Source organism: Corella eumyota, chromosome 2, assembly GCF_963082875.1.
Source record: "Corella eumyota chromosome 2, kaCorEumy4.1, whole genome shotgun sequence".
Taxonomy (NCBI): Eukaryota; Metazoa; Chordata; class Ascidiacea; order Phlebobranchia; family Corellidae; genus Corella; species Corella eumyota.
The window spans coordinates 6,208,456-6,222,026 of NC_137491.1; the positions used below are offsets into that span (position 1 = coordinate 6,208,456).

Genomic DNA, 13,571 nt, shown 5'->3' on the forward strand with positions numbered 1-13,571 from the left:
CCATTAAATGTTTTTTCAAAAAAAATGCCTTAACGTAAACTTACAACCGAAATATAACACTCTTATTATGACGTTTCAGTTAATGCATCTCGTCACCATAATTTGCGGAAATCGAATAGAAATAAGTTATAAACTAATTTGTGTACACTTTATATTTTAAAAATAACACACACATAAACGTTTTGTCGAGTCACAAACGAATTTGTAGTAAAATTTGTTATTTACAAACAAATAATTATTTCCATACTACAAACTCGTGGTATGTATACGCGGAAACGGAGTAAGTATTATAGTAGTTTTTTTTACAAGTCAGTTCAGCAAAAGATCACGCCTCAAAATAACAATAGGAGGCGTGATATACTAACGCCCCTAAATTATCCAATAAAATAAGTTTATTAAATTATATTTTTGTAATTCTAGTAATTTTATTTTTTTCTACTAATTAAACACGATATTTGGCTTATTTAAAGTTTTTTAATATTAAAATAGCCTAATCGAAAATCCAGTTCATGCCCATTCATAGTATTTAAAGCAGATTATTTTAACTCTAATTTTAGAGAAACGATTTTTTACTATTTAATTGATAAATTGATATAGATCATAATTTAAAATAAGTAACCAATACTTTATAATACCTTTGCTCGTTAAAATCTATAGTAAGCTCATCAATCGACAAACTCGTTGAAAAATTATGCAATAATTGAATACCACTTCCGTCCAAGTTAGAACGATAAATTCGACTTTCTTGTTCTCTCCTTTCAGACCAATAAATAACTCTAAAATTAAAAAAAGTTCATACTAAATAATATAATTTAGTGGCTTAATAGTTGACATTTTTCATTTGTTCATTTTGGATTTGTAATTATACTTAATTTTATATATAATGCTAATTTGAAAAGGACATTTTAGAAATGCAAATGTGAAATTATTTAGTCAGTTATCTTAAAATAAGTTGGGCATTATTAATGTAAAATTAAATATACCCTCGTATGGGATCGACTCCTATTCTTCCCGGCACATTACTCGTAATTGGAAATAGTTTCATAACGTAAGTAAACGTTGTGTCGGCCACAAATATGTTACCCAAATCAGAGTCGATCCAATAAACGTTGCCTGTGAACCAATCCACAGAAATTCCGTCTATACCAAAACTTAGACCGTGGAAAACCGTATGGTGACTTCCGTTCTAAATTGTTAATCTAGGTGATTTTTTATTAGATAAAATTTTCTATGATGTATTCATTGTTTTAAATATCATTGAAAAATGTTTTTTTTTAAATGAATTAGTAAGAAATATTTTAATATTACTTACGAAAAAGCGTAATTTGGAAAACTGGTGTGTGTGGTAGTATGTTAATGTTGTGAATGAAAAAAATTTAATTAAAATGACATATCATATATTTAACTTTTAGTTGCACGTACTACTACGCGTTATTTTATGATATAGCAATAAATCCTTATTATTTGGCATATGTGACGTTATTGAAAGCATTTAAATGCTAAGTCATCATTACAATTAAATCAAATACACCATTACGAAATGTATATTGTAGGTGGGTCGTAAGTAGCTCGTAAAAAATTGTAAACAGATTACGTCATTAACAAATTGTTAAATTGCAGATTTGTTTAGCAAATTAGTAGACAGTAGATTAATAACACGATCATGACTAATTGCTGCATACATTACCTTAAATGATTTATTTATAAAAGATCTTACCACTGAATTTAAAACACCAATAAAATTTCCCTTGTAATCGGAATAATAAATTTTTCTTCTCAGGTAATCGGAACCCAGAGCCCAGAATTCTGAGCCGAACTGACCATCAACCAACACAATTGAGTCCAAGTCCCCGCTTTTTACCGCCACTTGGGGAGCTGCATGGGTTGCCAACAAAACGCTCTAAAACAACAAATAAAAAGATAAGAAATTTTGATGTTTCAATTTTCTTAAGCTAACCCCGAAAATTGGTTTAACAACATTTTAAAGTATTACGGAAGTCACGCAGTTTTTATGATAAAAATTTGCCATTTTGTTAAGTAAATTCTTTTCTTTACTATATAAATTTAGAATAAGATGATGCAATAGCTATACGTTTAGGATGTAAATTACGTGATAAAAATTAAAAGTCTGTTAGATTTGTAAACATACATTCGACAACATTACGTCATTTATTTTAATTACGCATTTCAGTTAATTTCGACGCGTTGTAGTTGTATAAAAACATTATTACGTAAGATAGACGTGCATTTGTATAGGACGCTTTAAGGTCACGGCTTTTTGTGCCAAATTTAATTTAAATTTAATACTTGGAAAATATTTTCTTGGGAGGCAGACGTATTTTTAATGTTTTCTGAATGTCACCAGTTTAAAATATTTAAATAAAATATTTCTAATTTAAAATTTTTTTTTTTAAATTATTGTGTACTAAGTATTCTTAAACAATCATATACATTTCGATAAACGTATATAAAAAATGTGCTTACTTGTGAAAAAACTTGAATCGGATTTCGTTGCTTAACTGCCCAAATCAACTGATGTTGCTTGGAATTTTCAGACAAATTAATTGCTGGTAAAAAATATTTTATATTTAATTATGTTTTAAATAAGACAAGTTTTGTTATTTAATTTAAATTTTTGGATCGTTTTAACAGATGAAAAAAATTAAAAAATACCACAAAAAAATTTAAAAATTTTTGTTGTCACAATAAATTTATTTTATTTTAAATAGATAATGTAAATTCTTATGTTATTTAGAAATTTAAACTGAAAAAGCTTAATTATTCTTACACGTGGTTAAGTTTTCTTGTTGGCCATAGTTGGAAATTACTAAACTGCAGATCACAAGACTTTCTATCCAAAAAAACATTTTTAAAATTTTACAAAAAACGCTGTATCCTACAACTAAACACGACTAAATGACATGAAAATATTTTCCACTAACTTAATTCCCCTTTTTCTGTTAAAACGCTCTTAAATAATAACCAATTATGTCGTGCATTTTAATTATGTTTAACCAATGAAATGTTGTCCTTTTTGCCGAATGAAACACCCCCAAATTCAATTTAACGCAATGCTTTATATATTTTTACTCTTCTAAAATTAAAATTAAAGCTTTAATTTATTTTCAAACTTAATACAATAATAATAAACGTCGATAGTTGTTTATAGTTAGGCTTTCTAATTTAAATATTCTAATAAAAATATAATATTTTTATGCTATAGTAATATTTTAGTGTGTAATAACATAAATTAGGTAAGTTCAAGTTGTTTTTGTATGACTCAAAGAATTACGATTTTCTAAGATCGGTTCGTTTCTTATAGCTCTAAATTTGTTTTTAATCATGTCATTTTAATCATAATTAATTAGTTAGTCAATTTTTAATATATTCAAACGATAATTGCCTCATAAATTTTAATTGCTTTACAAAATTGTAGTATTTTGATTCCTAGAATTTTTGCGTATTAAAAAGTCATTACTTGGTATAATCGTTTGTCCACTTAATTTAAAAGCGCGAGAATAAAAGTTAATAGAAAATGAACTTTTAACGATTTTTTCGTAATAGCAAAGGCTCATTGTTAATATTACATTTTTTTGCATTCGTGACTTGCATTTTGAATTTAACACCTTACATTGATGTACATAAAACGTGGTCATCTACGTTTGCCAATACAAAATTAGAACCTTATATATTATAAAACATCTAAAAACAATTAATCATTAGGACGAAAATAAAATAAACGGCTAGACGAAGCTAAGTACGTTTGTAAATTTTCAATTTTAAAATTCCCAAAATTAAAAGTGGTAATTAAAATAATTTTAAGTTAAAACTTTTTTTTAAATGCAACCCTTAGTGATGATCTAAATATTCCGTTTGATCACAGACGGGTTTTGTAAAACCTAAGCTCTCAAATTCGTAGTCAGGGGTACGCACCCCCATAAGGGGCGCTGGGTATTTCCGTGACGTAGTTGTGGTGGGTAAAGGAAGGTCAAAACATTTTCTTGTTTTTCTTGTCAATAATTTGTAGATGTGTTTGTTTGCATTTTGATCTGTATTTACGCTGTGAGCTTCGTCAGCGTAGTACTGTAAATTAATATTGATCGAAATAACATAATTGTTGCAAAAAAATGAAAATTTGTGTTTAAAACTATAAACACGAGTAAAATTAAAAAAAAAATTAAAAGATTTAATATTTTTTGATAAAATAGACAATTACTTTTATTTACTTTACATTAAAGTCGATTTCAGCGTTTTATTTTTAATATTATATTAACATACATTTTCCCAAGTTTAAAGCTTGTAATCATAAAAGATAGTTCTATTTAAAATTTGCTAAACTTACAAAGTTGTCAAAATCTACTCCTGCCCCGATTAGAGCTTTTGATATTAAAGCCGCATTTTGAAAATGAACGTTGTCATCCGCTGTCCCGTGTATAATAGAATACGATGCCTGAATTTAAAAATTAATTGTATGATTATTTAACACTACGTAAAAATTTAAACAAGATATAACACTACATTTGCCCATTTTAACATTTTAAACAGGGTTTTATGTTATTTTTGGGGTTTATATAATTGTAAAAAAAAAATTTAAAACTAGTTAATTTTGGGGTTTGCGTTTCAGAGAGTAATAATTATAGAAAAACAATTAGTTTGTTTGTTATAAACCAATTATGTATTGTTTAATAGAAATATTTGACACATTAAATCATAATTTTTTTGTCTGATTTAATAACAACTTTGATAGTAATAGTGATTTTTTTACGTTTTTAAAGTTTTCCAAGTTCGTGTTTAAAATTGAACATTTTTCGTATCCATCAACATTGTCGTCAGGTAGGGTCATGTATCGCTCTGTGTGAATGGTGTCGTATAAAAACCTTGTCGCCAGTGGTGCCACTGCAAACCCACATTTAAAAACACCAGATCCTTCAGCTAAACAGTTTTTAAAAAATTTTACTTTTATCATTTTAAATTTATTTATTAAAAAAGAATTAAAAATTTAACTAATTTTACTCAAATATGATTACTAATTAATGACTGTTGAATAGACCAACGTTTAAATGAGTTTCCAATTTTTGTTTGCCAATGTCAAAGTAATTTATGGTAGCATAAATGTTTTATTTACTTTTTAACTTACAAATTGTATGTGTTGTGGTGTAACCTCCGTAACTCCAGCCCCATAATGCTACCTTGCTTTCGTCGATCCAACTTTGTTGTGCGAAATATCTCGCGACTTCGGTTGTGTCCAGCTTTTCGAGTTGGCCTGTAGAATGTTGTTACTTTAAAATTTAAATTGTTTTGCGCAAATGCTTTTTATAGTTTGCATACTTATGTATTTATTGTTTATATTAATTTTTATCTAGTTTCCCTCAAGAGGCATATTTTAGTTTGAACTTGGTAAATTGTATTGTGATTAGGTACATAATAATTATATTCTTACCAATCTTTTTATATAATAAATGGGAAATTTCATCTCCCCTATAACCGCTTCCACGTGCGTCCAAACTAACCACTACTATGTCGTACTGGCTAACCATATGCACTGCTGCCCAGCCTCTAGTCCATCTAAACACAAAGATATTTTTCTATATATGGGTTTATGTAAGTTTTTTATTGTATTGTTAAATTTTTTAGGTTTGTGAAATAACTGTGACGTGATCAGTTGATTTTAATTTAATAGTTCTTTTTTTAAATAATTACCTGTCCAGAACTTTTTGATAGCCCGGCCCACCATATACTTCAATTAATAAAGGATATTGTTTGTCCGGGTTAAAGTCCAAAGGTTTAAAAACTTGGTACAAAATATCAATACCAGTTTCACTTTGGAGAGTTCCGTATTCTTTAGTTGGCCATTTCACCTAATATTGTAAAAGTTTCGCATTTGGCTAAATTAATTTTATTATATCATTTATTTTTTAAATCAGTTAAAAAAGACTATAAAGTAATATTTTGTAAACTTAGGTTTTTTGTTGAATCAAGATGAATATGGGTATTATTAATAGTTTTTATCTTACGGATGCTTTGTTTTCGATTAGATCTGAGTTATTTCTCACAACTTCCACTTCCACATAGCTCCCATCAATTTGTTGTTTGTATAATACAGACATAGGTACGTCAGGACCACCGCAATTAATTACCATATACGTGTTACCCTTACTAAAACTGGGTGTGTTCCATTTGCATCTATTCATAATTTTAAAACGACAGAACTGTTATGTCATTAAAGTATGTAAATGGGTCCCCATGCTAAGATTATGTAATTTGAAATTGTGCAAAGATGATGTAATTTGAAATTCTGCTTTACATATTTATTTTAAGAATATTTATTTTTAGGCATTTACCTTTCTTTTCTTGATTCAACTTCTGGCACAGTCGCGTCCCAATTAGTTTCATCAATTGGATTTGTTTCTTTAGTACTTAGGCTAAACATATGTGTTTGGTAAATTTTCAAAATGTGTTTGTTGTTTTTTAATTGCCAGTTTGAATAAGTTTTAGTTTGTCCCTATATAATTTATTTAATATATTGAAATTTAAAAAAAAAACGATGTTTTCGTATAGTAATATAATCCAGAAAATTATTTTTGGGTTTACCTGTACAAGAATCGTTGTCTTGGCAGAGGATATGCTGCAGTGACGTAAAGTATTTCGTTTGCTACGTCATATCGTTGAAGTGACGCAATCACACCATTTGTTCCTGTTGTTTTTTGTATTTTTGTATTAGCCTTAAAAAGTTGAAGTTTTAATCTTGTATGCCCCCACACAAAAAAAATCCTTTAAGGTTAGTATCAATGGAATGTAAATACGTTTCTTAGAAAACAGATTTTGCTTAATAGTTAAATCATATACCTCGGGGTTAACCAATGCAACGTGAAAAAACTTGTCATAAGAAAATACAGCGAAATAGGAACGATCCGTCGTATTCAACAACACTGGTCTAAACGGGGAACCCCCGACTCCGATCCAGCCCGTGCTACTTTCTTCCACACCGCTCTGTTAAAATTTACAAAAAAATTCTTAATTTTTAACAAAATTAAAAACAAAGTATAGGCAACAAATACAATACATCAAAGCGGGATAACTAGGCCGGAGAAAGATACCATTTGTAACAAGTTGTATATATTGGCAGCATAACAAATTTGTAATATTTGTCAATAAACACATATTTTAAATACCTGAACAACTTTACAATCCCACTCCATAGTCATATTATTGTATTCACAAAGTTGGGGAACTGTTTTGTTCTGAATTCGATTAAGCCAAAAAATAAGTAAAGCTTGAGAATCAGGATACCAATCCAGACGACAAAACAAATGGTCTCTAAATTTTGTTTTTGTTTTAATAAAGTTCAAAGTAGAAAAGCAAATAACAAGTATATAGTTTTAGTTACAGTATTTGAGTTGTAATTGCGAAGTATTTCCGTATGCTAATGTGTTTAAAATTGGCACTTTTTAAATCAAAATTTTAAATAAATTTTCTTGTTAATTAGCTTTTAGGTGAATACTTACGTTCCAATTTCGCCCACAGGCGCGTCGATAACTACTGTGGTGTTTTGTATTGTATCATATATACGTAGCTCAACGGTCGGACTTTTGGTACCGGCTTTGGGATATGCAACATCTATCTAAAGTGAAACAGTTTAGTTAAATTCTGGTTGTTTTTTTTCCCAATTTTGAAGTTTCTAATTTTTGGTAAATTTTGTTTTGTATTGCAATGTTTTGGCTTTAACTCATTCACTGACGTTTTTTTGGTTGCTTAAAACCTATTGTTTGTTTTGTTAAACGTAAACTTACAACTTCAGGGTACTGTGTGTTTCCATATTTGGTAAATTCAATGACCTTGACACCAGTATCATTGGTGACGAGGTAGGAAAGAAATCGGCTTGATGGCGACCAAAATATGTTATTCGTACTTGAGACCATTTCCTCTGTCAATATTTGTTATTTTAAAATAACGACTTGTTACAAAATGGGTAGGCTCAGTAATAAAAAATTCAATAGGAAAATTGAAAGCACAATCGGTTAATTTTAACATACTTGCTGGGTTTCGTCGTCACGTGACTCAATTTTTTAACAATTTCTAACCTTCGTAAACCCAATCCGGCACTCCATTGTAAATCTTGTTCTTTTCACCGTCTGACGTCATCTGGTATTCTAATGACGTGGCGTGTTCGACATCACTGATGTAGAACATGTTGTTCTCCATTACGTAGACAATTGAATGTGACGTGGGTGACCACCCGATATATTGAACTTTTTCGTTCGTTATTTCAAACAACTTAGCTTCACTAAATGAAGCATTAATTTATATAACAAATGTGTTTGTGTTAAAATGATCATATCAATCATCTTTCTAGATACATACTTGCTTAATCTATATATAGCGTATGAAGCATTGTAAGAGTATCTCCATTGCTTGAAATAAGATGTTCGAACTAAAATGTACAGTTGGTCAGCAGAAATCCAATATCCATTTGCAACTGAAGTTTCCTATAATATCAGTAACGCATGGACTGTAAATATTTGAGTAGATAGCAAATTTTCTGCTATATAAAGATTAAATAGTATATAAAGATACTATTTTTTTAGAAAAAAACCACACTTTTACAAAATTGACATACATAAAACTCGTTGGAAGCCAGCAGTTCGTCGCCATTATTATCAAGGTTGTGTTTTTTCACCCCTTCTCCATCTCTATAAATGTATTCAGAATCCGAAACCCAGTTTGGATAAAAGGTACTATATCTGCAAATATAAAATTATTGTTTACAAATATTTAATTTGAATGTATGATTTTTTATAAGATATACATATCACCATCGCGAAATAGTTTTAGGTTTAACTTACGAAAATTTCGAGTCATATAAATCGTCAAAGGTGAACGGTGGTAATTCTTCGCCCGCTTTTATATCCTCTAACAATTGAGAGCTAACATCACGTGACTCTCGGGGAGAGAATTTTTTCGAGACTTTAGGATTTTTTCTTTTTATGTAATCTGATATAGCGTCCCATGATTTCAAGGCTCGTTTCTGCACCTTTAAAAGCTTTGAACTGGAATCTAAACAAATAGTAACTGTAGTAATAGTGTCCCATATTCGAAAAAAAAATATTTATATATATATATATATTTTAATATGATGTTAACATTACCTGTTTCGACATCGTAGTAATTGATCTTCGCAAAAACAAAAATAACAAGAAGAATTTTTACAGTCGTTATAAGCGCGAACGTCTTCATTTTAAAACCCATTTTGGTTACTTTAACTTATAAGTAACACACACTATACGGTATACAAAATAATTAATTTTCTTACAACTTCTATAATATTCTGCTAGCACACTAAATTAAAAAGCGCGTAATTTTTTTTTTATTTAGCAACTTCGCTACGAAGTAAAAATCACGACCTAACTAAGCAAATGTTTGTCGTTATTAAACTGGGCATACGTTGGCCTTAGCAACAGTTGCATTGTGACTTTAGTTAATGATTACACATTGGAATTGCGTTATGTTTAAACTAGGTATAGCATTAAGTGAACTAGTAATCTTAACGCATTTTGGCAAGCCATAAACAGTTTTTAAAATTTTGCTAATTCCATGTAATCCTTTGTGCGTTACTAATACACCTCTATGTTAAAAAATTGCACAGTTTCTAATTTTTTATATAAGCTCTAGTTTTATTGTTTAACAAATTTTTAAAAAAATGTTTTTTGTAGTGAGTAGCTAATTTTAAATAAACAACGTCCATGTTTAGTATTGTTTACATTTTTAATTAAAAAGCGGCGATCACTAATTTGCAGCGGCGTGCTACTCTCTAGGCACCTGCGTTGCTACTCTCTAGGCATCTAAAGCTTATATATCCTTATCGGCATAGTTTTTGCTAAAACTAGGATTTTTGAGTACGAACGCGCGTAAAAATTGTATAATATGTACAGTTTATTAAAAATACCCTTATAGTTTAATTCTATGAGCTAATTTTAATAATAACAAGATTTATTTGATAAATAAAATATGGTTCGAAATTATTTGATTATTTTTAACATAAAATTTTATAAATAAAAAATATATGCATAAACATTAACTAAGAATATTACATACCTTTGATTTTTAATTTACAAACCAGCATTTAATATAACAAACAAACAAGAATTATTTTTTAATTATCTTCAAATTTTAGATATAATAAGATATAAACCGACCAAAATTTAAAAACCTAATATCAATCTTTAAATTCGAATAAACAAATTTTTTAAAAACTAAAAAAGTTAAAAATTAAATAGATATTTATTTTTAAATTTAAGAAATTTAAATGATTGTTTGATGTGTTCGATAGTGTATCAAGTTTAAGAGCTTTAAAGTATTTGATTTAGTATGGAAATCTAAATAAATACATCCCAAAAAATAAATATTTATGTAGTTATAACAATATATCAAAGTTGGTTAACTAATGATAATTTTTGTAAATTTTTAAGAAAACTTGAAATATTTAACTGTATTTAAATTTTTTGATTAAGACAAAAAAATAATAACTTATTAGGAACAAAAATTTGTTACATACATTGTGATTCAATTTATATTTAAAAATGTAAAATATTAATTAACATGAAATATTATATAATCGAGGATAAAGCAATTTACATCTAAAACCATCCGAGCGTGATAAATAAAAACAGAAATCGGGGAGTTCCCCGAAGCGTCTTGAAGAAAATTGTAATTTCTCTTTTCTTTTTGAATAGGTTTTTCTCGCTTTCACGTAAATAGTGGGAAGGTTAACAAAAAAAGTTCATCAAGTTCAACCTAAAAATGACGAAGTTAAATTCATAGTTTTAACATGTTATTAATATTAACTGTTTACAAAAGTATTTCTTCGTGCCAAAGTGTCTTGTTATATCTCTAATATTGTTATATCTCTACTGACGATTACAAAACTTCATTTCTGCGTTTATCAAGTTTAAATAAATTTAATTTGTTGATTACTTTTATGTTTTAGGCTTGTTTGCTTTAACTTTTACAATGTGTTTGGCTTAAACAATCATAGTAATATTTTATTTTTAAAGTACTTCAAAATAGTTCGATGTCGTTACTTTAATTTGAGATTATATTTATGTTAAAACACTCAAAAGAACACCTAAGATAAAAAAAATTCAAAAAATATTGAACAGAACAAAAATTACATCATTTTTATATTACGTATACAGTTTATATTCATATATCGCGTGTAATTTAAGTTTTCAAATTACGTTATGTAATATTTTATTAAATATATTTTTTGTTTTACAGGCAGTATTGATCATTACAACACATAACAACATCGGTTGTTCAACTTTATAAAATCATTTTTGTTTAATAAAATTGATCATAATATTTTTTTATTATCGAAAGTCTCTTGCAAACATATGTATATAAATAAGTAACGCTTATGTATCGAGTCCGGTAGCTCAACGCGTAATGCCATACGTTGTAAGTAGCAAAGTCAAAGGTTCGAAACTCAGCTTCTACATTGAAAATAATTTTTTTTTTTTTTTTTCACGCATAGCTATAGTAACGACCTGTAATATAAAAAAAATTTATGTTATGAATACGCAAAGAAAAAAGTGCTCAAATTTTTGTTCTTTTGACTTTTTAAAAAAACTTTCTTTATCTTGAATCTTAGTAACGTCATTACAATTCTAATTAACTATAAAATTTTAAGTTTTGCGACAAAAATTTTTTTTGGTCGAGCCAATGATCATACAACCCTTGTATGATCATTGGTCGAGCTAAGTATACAGTTTTGATAGGTCAAAAGGTCACGCGAACGATTCTATGTACGTAAAATAAAAAAATGCTCTTATTTTTGTTTTTTAATTGTTTTCGAAAATTTCTTGGGTTTAATTAGGTCACGTGATATTTTTGGCCAATAATATTGCATACAAATTAAAAAAAAAAAAACTTTTAAATCAAAAAATAATTGTTCTGTTAGAACTGTAGGTCTTATTATAATGTTTACATAATATTTTTCGAAAATATTAATATTCATAAAATTTATGAAACTTTTATTAAAAAGTGACAAAATCTCAAAACTTAAAATTTTATATTTAATTAGACGCGCATTGGCCTAACTAACATTCAAGATTAAACATTTCGCGAATATTTTCACTAAAACAAAAGTTTGAGGTAATTTTTATTTTGGTTTTCATTAGGTCACGGGATATTTTTGGCCAATGATATTGCATAAAAATTTTTTGAAAAAAAATTAAAAATTTTAAATCGAAAAATAATTGTTGTGTTAGAACCGCACAGGTCCAATCACCGTGTTTACAAAATATTTTTCGAAAATATTAATATTCATAAAAGTTATGAAACTTTTATTAAAAATTTATGAAATCTCAAAACCTAAAATTTTGTATTTTATTACACGCGCATTGGCCTAACTAACATTCAAGATAAAATATTTCGCGAAAATTTTCAGTAAAACAAAAGTTTGAGGTAATTTTTATTTTGGTTATCATTAGGTCACGTGATATTTTTGGCCAATGATATTGCATAAAAATTTTTTGAAAAAAAATAAAAAATTTTAAATCGAAAAATAATTGTTGTTAGAACCGCACAGGTCCAATTACCGTGTTTACAAAATATTTTTCGAAAATATCAATATCCATAAAAGTTATGAAACTTTTATTAAAAATTTATGAAATCTCAAAACCTAAAATTTTGTATTTTATTACACGCGCATTGGCCTAGCTAACATTTAAGATAAAACATTTCGCGAAAATTTTCAGTAAAACAAAAGTTTGAGGTAATTTTTATTTTGGTTTTCATTAGGTCACGTGATATTTTTGGCCAATGATATTGTATAAAAATTTTTTTTTAAAAAATAAAAATTTTTAATCGAAAAATAATTGTTGTGTTAGAACCGCACAGGTCCATTTACCGTGTTTACAAAATATTTTTCGAAAATATTAATATTCATAAAAGTTATGAAACTTTTATTAAAAATTTATGAAATCTCAAAATCTGAAATTTTATATTTAATTAAGCGTGCATTGGCCTAACTAACATTCAAGATAAAACATTTTGCAAAAATTTTCAGTAAAACAAAAGTTTGAGATAATTTTTATTTTGGGTTTCATTAGGTCACGTGATATTTTTGGCCAATGATATTGCATACAAATTTTTTGAAAGAAAATAAAAAATTTTAAATCGAAAAATATTTGTTGTGTTAGAACTGCACAGGTCCAATTACCGTGTTTACAAAATATTTTTCGAAAATATTAATATTCATAAAAGTTATGAAACTTTTATTAAAAATTTATGAAATCTCAAAACCTGAAATTTTGTATTTTATTAGACGCGCATTGGCCTAACTAACATTCAAGATAAAACATTTCGCGAAAATTTTCTGTAAAACAAAAGTTTGAGGTAATTTTTATTTTGGTTTTCATTAGGTCACGTGATATTTCTGATCAATGATATTGCATACAAATTTTTTTTTAAAAAATAAAAAATTTTAAATCGAGAAATAATTGCTGTGTTAGAACCGCACAGGTCCAATTACCGTGTTCACAAAACATTTTTCAAAAATATTAATATTCATA

General features: G+C 27.6%; 1 protein-coding gene across 1 annotated transcript; it reads right to left on the minus strand.

Annotated features, from left to right (window-relative positions):
- Positions 1-3,849: 3,849 nt before the first annotated feature.
- Positions 3,850-9,246, minus strand: LOC145742251 (prolyl endopeptidase FAP-like). Its single transcript, XM_082560033.1, has 18 exons — positions 9,147-9,246; positions 8,844-9,054; positions 8,618-8,741; positions 8,362-8,486; positions 8,082-8,284; positions 7,791-7,924; positions 7,506-7,621; positions 7,173-7,317; positions 6,847-6,990; positions 6,592-6,722; positions 6,342-6,422; positions 6,015-6,183; positions 5,701-5,858; positions 5,441-5,565; positions 5,138-5,263; positions 4,766-4,932; positions 4,343-4,450; positions 3,850-4,083 (listed from the first exon to the last, which is right to left on the minus strand). Exons 1-18 carry the CDS (start codon positions 9,244-9,246, stop codon positions 3,850-3,852), a joined length of 2,601 nt encoding a protein of 866 aa, XP_082416159.1.
- Between the last annotated feature and the right edge of the window lie 4,325 nt (positions 9,247-13,571).

Excerpts from the sequence above, each read along its gene's own strand:
- LOC145742251 (XM_082560033.1), bottom strand. The coding sequence starts at position 9,246 with ATGGGTTTTAAAATGAAGACGTTCGCGCTTATAACGACTGTAAAAATT. Across the intron at positions 6,423-6,591 it reads AGACAACGATTCTTGTACAG|CCTAAGTACTAAAGAAACAA; the intron begins GTAAACCCAAAA and ends ACATATGTTTAG. Across the intron at positions 4,933-5,137 it reads CACCACAACACATACAATTT|CTGAAGGATCTGGTGTTTTT; the intron begins GTAAGTTAAAAA and ends AAAACTGTTTAG.